Consider the following 14,173-nt stretch of genomic DNA (forward strand, 5'->3'; position numbering starts at 1 on the left):
AGTTTGGGTTGTTGGTGCAATAGGGCCACTCACGCAATGGGGTTTTTGTACGGTGCAACCCCTCGTGGAACAGGGGTGTTGGTGCAATAGGGTCCCGCATGCAATAGGGTTTTAGTGTGGGGCAGTCCCTCCTGTAATGGGGTTTTCGTGTGACACAGCCCCTCGTGGAACGGGGTTCCTGGTGCAATGGGGCCCCCCGTGCAAAGGGGTTTTAGCGTGACAAAAAACCCCGTGCAATGGGGTTTTTGTACGGTGCAGCCCCTCGTGCAAAAGGGTTTTCATGTGATGCAGCCCCTCATACCGTGGGGTTTTCTTGTGGTGCAGCTCCTTGCACAATGGGGTTCTTGGTGCAATGGGGCCCCCCGTGCAATGGGGTTTTAGTGGGGTGCAGCCCCTCGTGCCGTGGGGTTGTTGGTGCAGTAGTCCCACATGCAGTGGGGTTTCCATGTGGTGAAACCTCCTGTGCAATGGGGTTTTAGTGTGGTGCAGCCCCTCATGCAATGGGGGTTTTGTGTGGTGCAGCCCCCCGTGCAACGGGCTTGTTGGTGCAACAGAACCCTTTGTGGAACGGGGATTTTTGTGCGATGCAGCCCCATGTGCAATGGGGACATCGGTGTGACACAGCCCCTGTGCCAATGGGGACACTGGTGTGACACAGCCCCCTGTGCCAATGGGGACACTGGTGTGACACAGCCCCCTGTGCAATGGGGACATCGGGGTCACAGCCCCTCATGCCAAGGGGACACTGGTGTGACAGCCCCTCGTTTTCAGGGGACATCGGTGTCACAGTCCCATGTGCAATGGGGACATTGGGGTCACAGCCCCTCGTGCCCAGCCCTCGCTGCTCCCGGGGACACGGTGACCCCCGTGGGTGGCACTGCCAGGGCAGGACCCTCCCGAGCTCCGAGGGTCCCTGCGCTGTCCCCGGGGGGCTTTGGGGACCCCCTGACACCCCGTGTCCCCTCCCTGGACAGGCGTGGAGGGAAGCCCATGGCCCCCGGACCCCCGGACCACCCCCGCGCCCAGCCCCGGCCCCACAGCCCCTGACGGCCCCGGGACCCCCCCGGCCGGGCCCGGGGAGCCCCAACAGGTACAGAGGGACACGGGAGGGGGGGCACCGAGGGGTTTGGGGGATGCTTTGGGGTGTTTTGGGGTGTTCGGGGTGTTTTGGGGTGCACTGGGGGTGTTCTGGGGTATTTTGGGAGTGGTTTGGGGTGTACTGGTGTGTTTCAAGGGTGTTTTGGGGTGCACTGGTGGGCACTGAGGGTGTCTTGGAGCGCACTGGGAGCGTTTTGGGGCGCGTTGAGGGTGTTTTGGAGGCGTTTTGGGGTGTTTAGGGGGTGTTTTGGTGGTGCCTTGGGGTGTGCTGGGGGTGTTCTGTGGTGTACTGGGGGTATTCTGGGGTGCACTGGGGGTGTTTTGAGGCTGGTTTGGGGAGTACTGAGGGTGTTTTGGGGTATTTTAGGGTGCACTGATGGTGTTTTGGGGACGTTTAGGGGTGTTTGGGGTGTGTTTTGGGGTGCACTGGGGGTGTTTTGGGGGTGTTTGGGATGTTTGGGGTGTGTTTTGGGGTGCACTGGGGGTGTTTTGGGGGTGATTGGGGTGTTTGGGGTGTGTTTTGGGGTGCACTGAGGGTGTTTTGGGGACGTTTAGGGGTGTTTGGGGTGTGTTTTGGGGTGCACTGAGGGTGTTTTGGGGTATTTTAGGGTGCACTGATGGTGTTTTGGGGACGTTTAGGGGTGTTTGGGGTGTGTTTTGGGGTGCACTGGGGGTGTTTTGGGGGTGTTTGGGATGTTTGGGGTGTGTTTTGGGGTGCACTGGGGGTGTTTTGGGGGTGATTGGGGTGTTTGGGGTGTGTTTTGGGGTGCACTGAGGGTGTTTTGGGGACGTTTAGGGGTGTTTGGGGTGTGTTTTGGGGTGCACTGAGGGTGTTTTGGGGTATTTTAGGGTGCACTGATGGTGTTTTGGGGACGTTTAGGGGTGTTTGGGGTGTGTTTTGGGGTGCACTGGGGGTGTTTTGGGGTGTTTGGGATGTTTGGGGTGTGTTTTGGGGTGCACTGGGGGTGTTTTGGGGGTGATTGGGGTGTTTGGGGTGTGTTTTGGGGTGCACTGAGGGTGTTTTGGGGACGTTTAGGGGTGTTTGGGGTGTGTTTTGGGGTGCACTGGGGGTGTTTTGGGGTGTTTGGGGTGTGTTTTGGGGTGCAGTGAGGGTATTTTGGGGGTGTTTTGGGGTGTTTGGGGTGTGTTTTGGGGTGCACTGGGGGTGTTTTGGGGGTGATTGGGGTGTTTGGGGTGTGTTTTGGGGTGCACTGGGGGTGTTTTGGGGGTGATTGGGGTGTTTGGGGTGTGTTTTGGGGTGCACTGAGGGTGTTTTGGGGGTGTTTTGGGGTGTTTGGGGTGTGTTTTGGGGGTATTTTAGGGTGTTTTGTGGGCGGTGAGTGGGGGCTGTCCTGTGGGGAGCGGGGGGCCATGGCGGGGGGATGGATTTTGGGGCGCAGCGAAGCCGAAGTGTGGGGAGGGGGTCCCGGGGGTCCCCGAGGGGCTGCCATGGGGAGGGGGCGATTTTGGGGGGGGCGGTGCGGGGTCCGAAGGGGGCGGGGCGGGCTGAGGAGGCGTGTCCAACCGGAGAGGGGGCGTGACCAAAGGCGTGGCGCGCTGCTCGTCAGCGAGGGCGGGGGCTGCGCGAACCAATCAGATGGCCGGATGTGCTAAAGCCACGCCCTCCGGCCACGCCTCCCCGGCGCTCCGGTGCCGCCGCCGCGCGCCCCCGGGACCGGCTCGGGCTGCGGCGGCGGCGGGACCCGGCCCGGCCGGCAGGCCCCGGGCACGGCAGGTACCGGGAACAACCGGGGACATCCCGGGATCGGGGGGAACCGAACCGGAACCCCCCCCCGGCGGTACCGGGCATGGCGGTACCGGGCACGGCCGGGGAGAACCGCACCGGAGCCCCCCCGGTAGCCCCGGGCACGGCGCGTTGGGCAGCCCGGCGTTGGCGGGGACGCGCAGCTGCGGCTCAGGCACCGGAGATGTCCCGCGGCTGCGGGGAGGGGACAGGGGACAGCGGCGGGGGGGGTGGTGGCAGTGTGCTGGCGGGCGGGTCCGCAGCGCGGGGGGGGGCGGGACACGGTTCCGTGGGCAGGACACGGGCACGGGCACGGCCCCGCGGGCAGGACGTGTCCCTGTCCCCTCTCGGGCAGGACGTGTCCGTGTCCCCTCGGGCGGGACGTGTCCGTGTCCCCTAACGGGCACGACGTGTCCCCACGGGCAGGACACGGACCTGTGGTCACAGCGTGTCCCCCTCCACGGACACGACATGTCCCCCCGCGGGCAGGACGTGTCCCCCACGGGCAGGACGTGTCCCCACGGGCAGGACGTGTCCCCCACGGGCAGGACATGTCCCTGTGGTCACTGCGTGTCCCCCGCGGGCAGGACATGTCCCCCACGGGCGGGACGCGTCCCCACGGGCAGGACATGTCCCTGTGGTCACGGCCTGTCCCCACGGACAGGACGTGTCCCCCACGGACACGACACGTCCCCACGGCCGTCGAGGCCACCACCACCGCTCCGGGAAGCACCAGCCGACCCCGCGCGGCATCGCGTCTCCCCCGTGTCCCATCATGTCCCCACAGCCACCCACCGTGTGTCCCCCGCTGTGTCCCGCAGGTCGCCCCCGCGCCGCTGAGCCATGCGGGATCTCCCGGCGCTGTCGCCAGCGGAGCCATGAGCAGCTGTCGCTACAATGGGGGGGTGACACGACCCCGGGGACCCCTGAACTCCTCGGCCCGCAGCCCGCAACCTCCGGACGGGGAAACGCAACCGCTGCGCCCCTGCCCGCCCAGCCCGGGCCCGCGGGTGGTGGTGTCGCACCCCGGTGGAACGGAGCCGGTGCCGGTTGTACCGGGGCGGGAGGAGGAGGAGGAGGAGGAGGAGGAGGAGGAGCGGGCCCGGGGACCGCGGAGGAACCAGAACATCGGCTACAAGCTGGGCCACCGGCGAGCCCTGTTTGAGAAGCGCAAGCGGCTGAGCGACTACGCGCTGATCTTCGGCATGTTCGGCATCGTGGTGATGGTCACCGAGACGGAGCTCTCCTGGGGGGTCTACACCAAGGTTGGGGGGCTGCCCGCTGAGGGGTGGGGGGCTCCGGGCTCCGGGGCTTCTTCCTCCGTGCCGCCCTTCCTCTTCCTCCTCCTCGCAGGAGTCGTCGTATTCGTTCGCCCTGAAATGCCTTATCAGCCTCTCGACCCTCATCCTGCTGGGGCTCATCGTCATGTACCACGCCAGGGAGATCCAGGTGAGGGGCTTGGGGGGTGAATTTGGGGGGGGAGAAAATCTCAGTGGGGGTCCTCTCTGTTCCGAATCCAAACGGGCCCTACTCAAATCGGTCCGGTGAAAAAAAAAAATCTCCTTGGAGAAAAAAGTGGAAAAAACTATTATATATATATATATATAAACATTATATATATAATATAAATATAGAATGTAATATATAATATACAATATAGATATAAATACACATAATACAATCTATAATCTATGATATAAACCATATAATCTATAACATATAACATATGTTATATTGTATGATATGATATGATATGATATGATATGATATGATATTATATGTATAAATAATATCTTAAATTATAACGAAGTGCCCAGAAGCATAAAAAAATGAACAATATGAAGCAAGAAGACCTCTCTTTCTGAAGAGAGATGGCAAGATTGAGAAGGTCCTTGCTGTGGGCATAGCTCAGCTCACCTAGTCTCTTATCAATCTCTTATCAGTCTCTTATCACTTCCTCCATCACTGGAAAATGCCGTCCTGAGCCCTGTTGGGTCACGGGTGTGAAATCCGGGTGTTTTTCTGGGTTTTTCAGTCCAGGACAGGGTTAAACAGTCCTAAGAAAAAGGAAAAAATACCCAAAACAATCCAGGGAACTTCTGTGCCTCAGCCAGGTAAAAACTGACTAAAAGCAAAGAGATCTCTGTCCTGCTGTGTGTCCAGGAGCAGAGTGAGGAGGAGTCAGGGCAGGTTCTGAAAAGAAATTATTTCTTCTTCTTTCCCCCGCTTCGCTCTCTGAACGAGTCTGAAAGGTGTAGAACATTGAAAAAAAATTCCCTAAATAATGAATTAAGTTTCAATGACAAACCTTAAATAACAAAAACAATAACAAAAAACCCCCCAAAAAACCCAACAAAAAACCCCCAAAAAACCCAATCACAAAACCCCCCCAAAATTTCAGTATCAAAGTTTAAATAACAAATACAGTAACAACCTCCCCGCCAAAAAAAACCCCCAGAAAACCCCAAAAATTTCAATAACAAAAACAATAACAGACCCCCCCCAAAAATCCCATAACACCCCCGCCCCCCAAAAAATATTTCAATGACAAATTTTTCTGAGGAGTCCTGGTTACAGTTATCAGGATTTGCAAATCGTAACTTTTGATGTGTGTCACCATCCTGTCACCTCTCTGGGTGTGTCACCATCTTGTCACCTTGCTGGGGGTGTCACCATCGGGGTGTCACCGTCCTGTCACCCCAGCTCTCTGGGGTTGTCATAATCTTGTCACCCCACCAGGGGTGTCACCATCGGGGTGTCACCATCCTGTCACCTCTCTGTGTGTGACCATCCTGTCACCTCACTGGGGGTGTCACCATTGTGTCACCTCGTGGGGGGGTTGTCACCGGTGTATCATGTCATGAGGGGTGTCACCATCCGGTCACCTCTCTGGGTTTGTCACCACCTTGTCACCCTGCTAGGGGCGTCACCATCAGGGCATCACTATCCTGTCACCTCTCTGGGGGTGTCACCATCTTGTCACCTTGCTGGGGGTGTCGCCATCGGGGTGTCACCATCCTGTCACCTCACTGGGGGTGTCACCATCAGGGCGTCACCATCCTGTCACCTCACTGGGGGTGTCACCATCCTGTCACCTCACTGGGGTTGTCACCATTGTGTCACCTCACTGGGGGTGTCACCATCCAGTCACCTCGTGGGGGGTGTCACCATCCTGTCACCTCACCGTGGTTGTCACCACCCTGTCACCTCGTGGGGGGCATCACCATTGGGGTGTCACCACCCTGTCCCCTCACCATGTGCCACCGCCCGTGTCCCCCGCGCCGCAGCTGTTCATGGTGGACAACGGCGCGGACGACTGGCGCATCGCCATGACCTACGAGCGCATCTTCTTCATCTCCCTGGAGCTGGTGGTGTGCGCCATCCACCCCATCCCCGGGCAGTACCTGTTCACCTGGACCGCCCGCCTGGCCTTCACCTACGCCGCCTCGGTGGCCGACGCCGACGTGGACGTCATCCTGTCCATCCCCATGTTCCTGCGGCTCTACCTGATCGGCCGCGTCATGCTGCTGCACAGCAAGCTCTTCACCGACGCCTCGTCCCGCAGCATCGGCGCCCTCAACAAGATCAACTTCAACACTCGCTTCGTCATGAAGACCCTGATGACCATCTGCCCCGGCACCGTGCTGCTGGTGTTCAGCATCTCCTCCTGGATCATCGCTGCCTGGACCGTGCGCGTCTGCGAGAGGTGGGACGCGGAGGGGGCGGAGATTGGGGGGCGCAAAGAGGGGTCTGGGGAGCTGGGGGTCTCACAGAGGGGACCAGAGATTGGGGGGCACAAAGAGGGGTCTGAGGAGGTGGAAGTGTTGAGGAGACCAAAGATTTGGGGGCACAAAGAGAAGAGATTTGGGGGGCACAAAGAGGGGTCTGAGGAGGTGGAAGTGTTGAGGAGACCAAAGATTTGGGGGCACAAAGAGGGGTCTGTGGAGGCAGCAGGCACTGTCACATGGAGGGGATGAAGATTTGGGGTCACCAAGAGGGGTCTGGGGAGCTGGGGGTCTCACAGAGGGGACCAGAGATTGGGGGGCACAAAGAGGGGTCTGAGGAGGTGGAAGTGCTGAGGGGATCAAAGATTTGGGGTCCCGAAGAGGGGTCTGGGGAGCTTGGGGTCTCCCAGAGGGGACAGAAGAGCTGGATGTGCCAAGGGGACCAAAGGTTTGGGGTCCCACAGAAGAGCCTGAGGAGCTGGGGGTCTCACAGAGGGGACCAAATATTTGGGGTCACAAAGAGGAGAGAAGAGATTTGGGGTCACAATGAGGGGTCTGGCGAGGCAGCGGGCGCTGTCACACGGAGGGGACAAAGATTTGGGGTCCCAGAGGAGGGTCTGAGGAGCTGGGGGTCCCACGGATGGGACCAAAGATTTGGGGTCCCGCAGTGGGGTCTGAGGAGGTAGCAGGTGCTGTCACACAGAGGGGACGAGGATTGGGGGTCTCAAAGAGGGGAGAAGAAATTGGGGGTCTCGCAGAGGGGTCCAAAGAGCTGGAGCTGCCAAGGGATCAAAGATTGGGGTCCTACAGTGGGGACCAAAGACTGGGGGTCCCACAGAGGGGTCTGAGGAGTTGGGGGTGTCACAGAGGGGATCAAAGATTGGGGGCCCCACAGAGGGGTCAGAAGGCCTGGGGGTGTCGCAGAGGGGACAGAAGTGCTGGAGGTGCCAAGGGGACCAAAACTGGGGGTCCCACAGAGGGGACCAAAGATTTGGGGTCCCACGGAGGGGTCCGAGGCTGTGACATTCCCACCGAGGGGACCCTCCGGGACGTGCCCGCGCTCCTCAGCTGCTCCCCGGGGAACACGGGATGTCCCCGAGGCTGCCCGGGATGTCCCCGAGGGTGCCCGGGATGTCCCCGGGATGTCCCCAAGGGTACCCAGGATGTCCCCGAGGGGCTTCCGGGATGTCCCCGAGGCTGCCCGGGATGTCCCTGGGATGTCCCCGAGGGGTTCCCGGGATGTCCCCGAGGGGTTCCCGGGATGTCCCCGAGGGTGCCCGAGATGTCCCTGGGATGTCCCCGCCGTGTCCCCGCCCCTGCTGGCCCCGAGCCCCCCCGGCCCGCGCGGGGGTCGCGCATTAACCGCTGTTGTTTTCCCTCCCTGCCCGCTCTGCTGCTTGCAGGGACAAACTGTGAGTGACCGCAGGGACCGTCCTGAGTGACCTCGGGGACCGTCCCTCGCCCCCCCAGGCTTCTGCTCCCCCCCCAGAATCCCCCAGAATTTAGGATTAGCTGCGGGCGGGGGGAGGGCGGGGAGGGGGACACGGAAAGGGGCCGGGAGCCCTTTTCCCCTTGGAACCTCAGCAGCTGCTTCCTGTCCCCTCCCCGTGTCCCCCGTGTCCCCCGTGTCCCCCGTGTCCCCCGTGTCCCCACGGCTTGGCGACTTCCGTGGTGGCTTTTGGGGGGCAGAGACCCCACGAGGAGCTGGGAGTCTCCAAAGGGGGTTTTTTGGGGTTTTTTGGTCTTTTCCCCTCCTGTCCCCACACGTTTTGGGTTCCCGTGGGGTGGGGAGGGAATCCCGGGTGTTCCTTGGGAATGCGGGTCTCGGGGATTGTCACCGCGGCTGTCACCTCCCCGCTCCCCCCGGGCTGTCCCCGCCCTGTCCCTGCCGTGTCCCTTCGGTGCCGGGTGAGGTTCCAAGCCCAAAGCGGGCCGGGAAGCAGCAATCCTAAATTCCTGACGCTTTTGATCCCACAGCCCCCGTCCTGACTTGTTCCTGTGTCCCCTTGTCCCTTTTCCCAAACCATTTCCCTTTCCCCATCCCATTTCCCCTTTTTCTGACTCCGTTTTCCCTTTCCTAATCCCATTTCCCTTTCCCAATCCCATTTCCCTTTGTCCCAGTCCCATTTCCCTCTTTCCAGTCTCTTTTCCCCCTTGTCCCAATCCCATTTCCCCTTTCCCACCCCATTTCCCTTTCCCAATCCCATTTCCCCTTGTCCCAATCCCATTTTCTTTCCCCTTTTCCTATTTCCCCTTTTCCCATTTCCCCGCATGTCCCTGTCCCCTGCCCAGCTTGGCCGCTGCTCTGTGTCCCCCGGCCGGGTTTGTCCCCACCCTCGGGGACAGAGGGGTGGTGGCACCGCCGCGTTTGTGACATGGGAATCTCACAGTGTCCCCCAGTGTCCTCCTGGTGTCACCCACGGGGGCCTTTGGGGGTGCACGGTGACATCGGTGTCCTGTGCTTTTGGGGACAGTGATGGCACCTCTGTGTCTGTCCCCTCATTGTCCCAGGGGGACACAGCCCGGCCGTGGGTGTCCCCATGGTGTCCCCAGTTCTGGGCTGGGGACAAAGCCCCGAATCCACCACGATGGGGGGGATTCAATGACCGCGGTGACATCGGTGTCCTGCACTTTGGGGACAGCAGTGCCACCTCCATGCCTGTCCCCTCATTGTCCCCCAGCCCCATTCCCGATGGGACACAGCCTGGCCACGGGATGTCCCCAGTTCCATCCTGGGGACAATGCCCTAAATCCGTGGTGGCACCCATGAAGGGTGGGAGGGATTCAATGACTGAGGTGACATCGGTGTCCTGTGTTAGTGGGGACAGCAGTGCCACCTCCGTGCCTGTCCCCTCATTGTCCTGTGGGGACACAGCCCGGCTGTGGGACGTCCCCATGGTGTCCCCAACTCCATCTTGGGGACAACTCCCCAGATCCACCACAATGAAGGGGATTGACTGTGGTGACATCGGTGTCCTGAGCTTTTGGGGACAGCAGTGCCACCCCCCTGCCTGTCCCCAATGCCATTCCTAATGGGACACAGCCCGGCCATGGGATGTCCCCATGGTGTCCCCAACTCCATCTTGGGGACAACGCCCCAAATCCACCGCGATGGGCACAAAAAAGGGGGAGGGAATTCAACGATGTGGTGACACGGGTGACACGGGTGACAGAGGTGCCACCGCCCCGCGCAGGTACCACGACAAGCAGGAGGTGACCAGCAACTTTCTGGGGGCCATGTGGCTGATCTCCATCACCTTCCTGTCCATCGGCTACGGGGACATGGTGCCACACACCTACTGCGGCAAGGGCGTGTGCCTGCTCACCGGCATCATGGTCCGTGGGGACACCGGGCTGGGGACACCGGGCTGGGGACATTGACACAGGGACACCGGCGTGGGGACACCAGGGTGGGGTCATCGAGGAGGGACACCGGTGTGGGCAACATTGGCACAGGGACAGCAGTGTGGGGACATTGGGGTGGAGACACCAGGGTGGGGACACTGGTGTGGGGACATTGACACAGGGACACCGGCATGGGGACATCGGAGTGGGGACATCGGAGTGGGGTCATCGGGGAGGGGGACACACCGGTGTGGGGGACATTGGCACAGGGACAGCAGTGTGGGGACATTGGGGTGGAGACATCGATGTGGGGACATTGCTGAGGGGGCACCAGCACGAGGACACCGGTGTGGGGACATCGGGCTGGTGACTTTGGGGTGAGGACACTGGGGTGGGGACACTGGTGTGGGGACATTGGGGTGGGGACACCGGCATGGGGACATCGATGAGGGGACATCGGTGTGGAGACACCAGAGTGGGGACATTGAGGTATGGGCACTGCTGAGGGGACATTGGTGTGGGGGAATCGGGGTGGGGACATTGGTGTGGGGACACCGGGGTGGGGACACGGCCACTGTCCCCAGATCCCTCCATTTGGCGGGGCTGGCATTTGCACCCCTGGATTTTAGCACCCCCCACGGACTCCTGCCTGGGTTTTTTTTGGGTTTTTTAAATCCAAATTAATCAAAAATGCGAATTAAAGAATGGAACCCCAGCTGTCCCCAAGCTGTCCCCAAGCTGTCCCCGCTGTCCCCGCAGGGCGCCGGCTGCACCGCCCTGGTGGTGGCCGTGGTGGCCAGGAAGCTGGAGCTGACCAAAGCCGAGAAACACGTCCACAACTTCATGATGGACACGCAGCTCACCAAGCGGGTGAGACCTCCTGGGTTATCCCAAAAAACCCTGGAAAATCCCATTAAAACTGGAAAAAAAACCGCATTAAAATTTGGGAAAATGCCATTAAAACCCCATTGTAATTGGGAAAAAAACCACCGCCCATTAAAACTGGGGAAAACACCATTAAAATTGGGAATTCCCCATTGAAACCGGAAAAAATCCCACTGAAACCCATTAATACTGGGAAAAACGCCATTAAAACTGGGAAAAAACCCCATTAAAACTGGGGGAAACCCCATTAAAACTGGGGGAAACCCCATTAAAATTGGGGAAAACCTCATTAAAACAGGGAAAAACAGCATTAAAACAGGGAAAAACCTTGTTAAATTATCCCCCAAAAGTGGGAGAAATCCCATTAAAATTGGAAAAAAAGCTCATTACAACCCGTTAAAACTGGGAAAAAAAAAACCATTAAAACTAGGATAAACCCCCCCAAAACTGGGAGAAAACCTCATTAAAACTGGGGAAAACCCCATTAAAACAGGGAAAACCCCCAAAACCGGGAAAACCCCATTAAAATTGAGGGAAAAAGAAAAAGGGGAAAAACCCCCATTCAAAATGGGAGAACTGCATTAAAACCGGGAAAAACCCCATTAAAACCGGGAAAAAATTTCATTAAAACCAGGAGAAACTTGATTAAAACTGGAAAAAAACCTCATAAAATCCGGGGGGGGGGGAAATGGGGAAAAAGTGGAAAAAATGGAAAGTAAATGGGCAAAAGATGGGAAAAAAATGGGGGGAAAAGTGGAAAAATGGAAAGTAAATGGGAAAAAGATGGGGAAAAAAAATGGGGAGAAAATGGGAAAAAGCCGATTCCGATGGTGTTTCCCGGGATTCTCCAGGTGAAGAACGCCGCTGCCAACGTGCTCAGGGAAACGTGGCTCATCTACAAACACACCAAGCTGGTGAAGAAGATTGACCACGCCAAAGTTCGGACCCACCAGCGTAAGTTCCTCCAAGCCATCCATCAGTAAGTGCCACCGCTTTTCCTGCTTCTTACGGCCGCCCCGCGGCCACCGCTGTCCCCACGGTGCGTGCTGTCCCCTCCCGGGCTGGGGGACGGGGTGGCCTTTGTCACCCTTGTGTACTCTGTCCTTGTCCCCATTGTCCCCTGTCCTGTTCTTGTCTCTTGTCCTTGTCCTCTATCCCATTCCTGTCCCCATTCTTGTCCCTTGTTCTTGTCCCCATTCTTGTCCCCATTCTTGTCCCCTGTCCTTGTCCCCATTCTTGTCCCCATTCTTGTCTCCTGTCCTTGGCCCTCGTCCTTGTCCCCTGTCCTTGTCCTCTATCCCATTCTCGTCTCCTGTCCTTTGTCCCCTGTTCTTGTCCCCACTCCTTGTCCCGTCCCCCATTCCCACTGTCCCGCTCCCCGTCCTTGTCCTCTATCCCCTTCTTGTTCCTTGACCTTGTCCCCTGTCCTTGTCCTCCATTCATCGTCCCCACCCCAATGTCCTCATCCTGTTCTATCCTTATATCCTGTCCCCTGTCCCCGTCCCTGTCCCCTCTCCTGTCCCCATCCCTGTCCCTGTCCCTATCCCCTGTCCCCATCCCTGTCCCTGTCCCCATCCCCGTCCCTGTCGGTGTCCCAGCCCATGGGATGTGACCGTCACCGCGTCCCTCCCCCCTGGGGGGTCCCCGGGCCATCTCTGGGGTGGGCTGGGGGCTCTTCCCGGGGGGCGGGCTGCCTGTGGGGCGGTTTTTGGGGTCGCTGCGGGATGGGGGCGGTGACTCCGCTCCGCCGTCCCCGCGGAATTAACCCTTTGTTCTGTCTCTGTTCCGCCCCGTCCCCGCAGAGCTCAGAAGTAAGTGTCCCCCGCCCCCCAACCCAGCCCCTCCCCGGAGCTTTGCATGGGCCCCGTGCCGAATTTTGGGGTGGGGGGGACACCCCAAACATCGCCGGGACTGCGGGTTCGGGGTCAGACCTCGCCGGGACTGCGGGTCCGGGGTGCGGGGGCTGCGCTGGCCGGGAGGGGCTGCACCTTTTGGGGCGTTTGGGGCTGCATGGGCGGGGTTTGGGGGTTCGGGGTTGGGGGGGGTGGCAGCGCTCACTGAGGGGGGTGACAACGCTCCCGGGAGTGTCCCCAAGCCCTCTGGTGTCCCCGCAGGCTGAGGAGCGTGAAGATGGAGCAGCGCAAACTCAACGACCAGGCCAACACCTTGGTGGACCTGGCCAAGGTGAGCCCGACCCCTGAGACCCCACAAACCGTGTTTATGGGGTCACACCCCTTCTGATGGGGTCAGACCCGTTCTAATGGGGTCAGACCCGTTCTAATGGGGTCAGACCACTTCTGATGGGGTCAGACCCGTTCTAATGGGGTCAGACCACTTCTATTGGGGTCACACCTGTTCTAATGCGGTCACACCCCTTCTGATGGGGTCAGACCCATTCTAATGGGGTCAGACCCCTTCTGATGGGGTCAGACCACTTCCAATGGGGTCAAACCACTTCTGATGGGGTCACACCTGTTCTAATGGGGTCAGACCCCTTCTGATGGGGTCAGACCCTTTCTAATGGGGTCAGACCCGTTCTAATGGGCACAAACCCCTTCTGATGGGGTCAGAGCCGTTCCGATGGGCCCCCAGCCCTTTCTAACCGGCCCGCCCCCGGCCCCGCAGACGCAGACGGTGATGTACGACATGGTGTCGGAGCTGCAGGAGCGGCACGAGGAGCTGGAGAAGCGTCTGGGAGCTCTGGAGGGGCAGCTGGAGGCGCTGGGGCTGAGGCTGCTGGCGCTGCCCGCGCTGGTCAGCCAGGCCCTGGGCCCGCCGCCCCGGGAGCCGCCCGCGCCCCGCGCCCCGCGCCGCTGCTCCGCCACCGCGCCCTGCACGCCCCGCCGGGACCCGCCCCGCGCCGGCCCCGGCGGCCCGCGGCCCGCCTCCGACAGCGGCTGACGGGTGCTGGGGACCGCGCGTGTCGCCGCGTGTCGCCGCGTGTCACCGCGTGTCACTGCGTGTCACCGTGTGTCACCGCGTGTCACCGTGTGTCACCTCCGACAGCGGCTGACGGGTGCTGGGGACCGCGCGTGTCGCCGCGTGTCGCCGCGTGTCGCCGTGTGTCACTGCGTGTCACCGTGTGTCACCTCCGACAGCGGCTGATGGGTGCTGGGGACCGCGCGTGTCGCCGCGCATCACCGTCTGTCACCGTGTGTCACCGTGTGTCACCGCGTGTCACCGCGTGTCACCTCCGACAGCGGCTGAGGGGTGCTGGGGACCGCGCGTGTCACCGCGTGTCACCGTGTGTCACCGTGTGTCACCTCCGACAGCGGCTGAGGGATGTGGGGACACCCGCGTGTCACCTCTGACAGCGGCTGAGCGGGGGGAGTGTCGCTCTGTCACCACGTGTCACCGCCTGTCACCTCCGACAGCG

The 14,173-nt window shown here is 60.2% G+C and overlaps 1 protein-coding gene across 1 annotated transcript; it reads left to right on the forward strand.

The window, feature by feature from the left end:
- The first annotated feature begins 1,002 nt into the window (after positions 1 to 1,002).
- KCNN1 (potassium calcium-activated channel subfamily N member 1) lies at positions 1,003 to 13,698 on the forward strand. Its single transcript, XM_066205410.1, has 9 exons — positions 1,003 to 1,090; positions 3,664 to 4,107; positions 4,196 to 4,291; positions 6,130 to 6,548; positions 9,762 to 9,903; positions 10,672 to 10,782; positions 11,649 to 11,776; positions 12,912 to 12,981; positions 13,423 to 13,698. The coding sequence occupies exons 2-9, from the start codon at positions 3,721 to 3,723 to the stop codon at positions 13,696 to 13,698; spliced, it is 1,629 nt and encodes a 542-aa protein (XP_066061507.1). The 5' UTR covers positions 1,003 to 1,090; positions 3,664 to 3,720.
- The last annotated feature ends 475 nt before the right edge of the window (positions 13,699 to 14,173 follow it).

This window comes from Chamaea fasciata, unplaced genomic scaffold (genome assembly GCF_029207755.1).
Source record: "Chamaea fasciata isolate MVZ Bird 193981 ecotype frontalis unplaced genomic scaffold, bChaFas1.0.hap1 SCAF_28, whole genome shotgun sequence".
Lineage (NCBI taxonomy): Eukaryota > Metazoa > Chordata > Aves > Passeriformes > Sylviidae > Chamaea > Chamaea fasciata.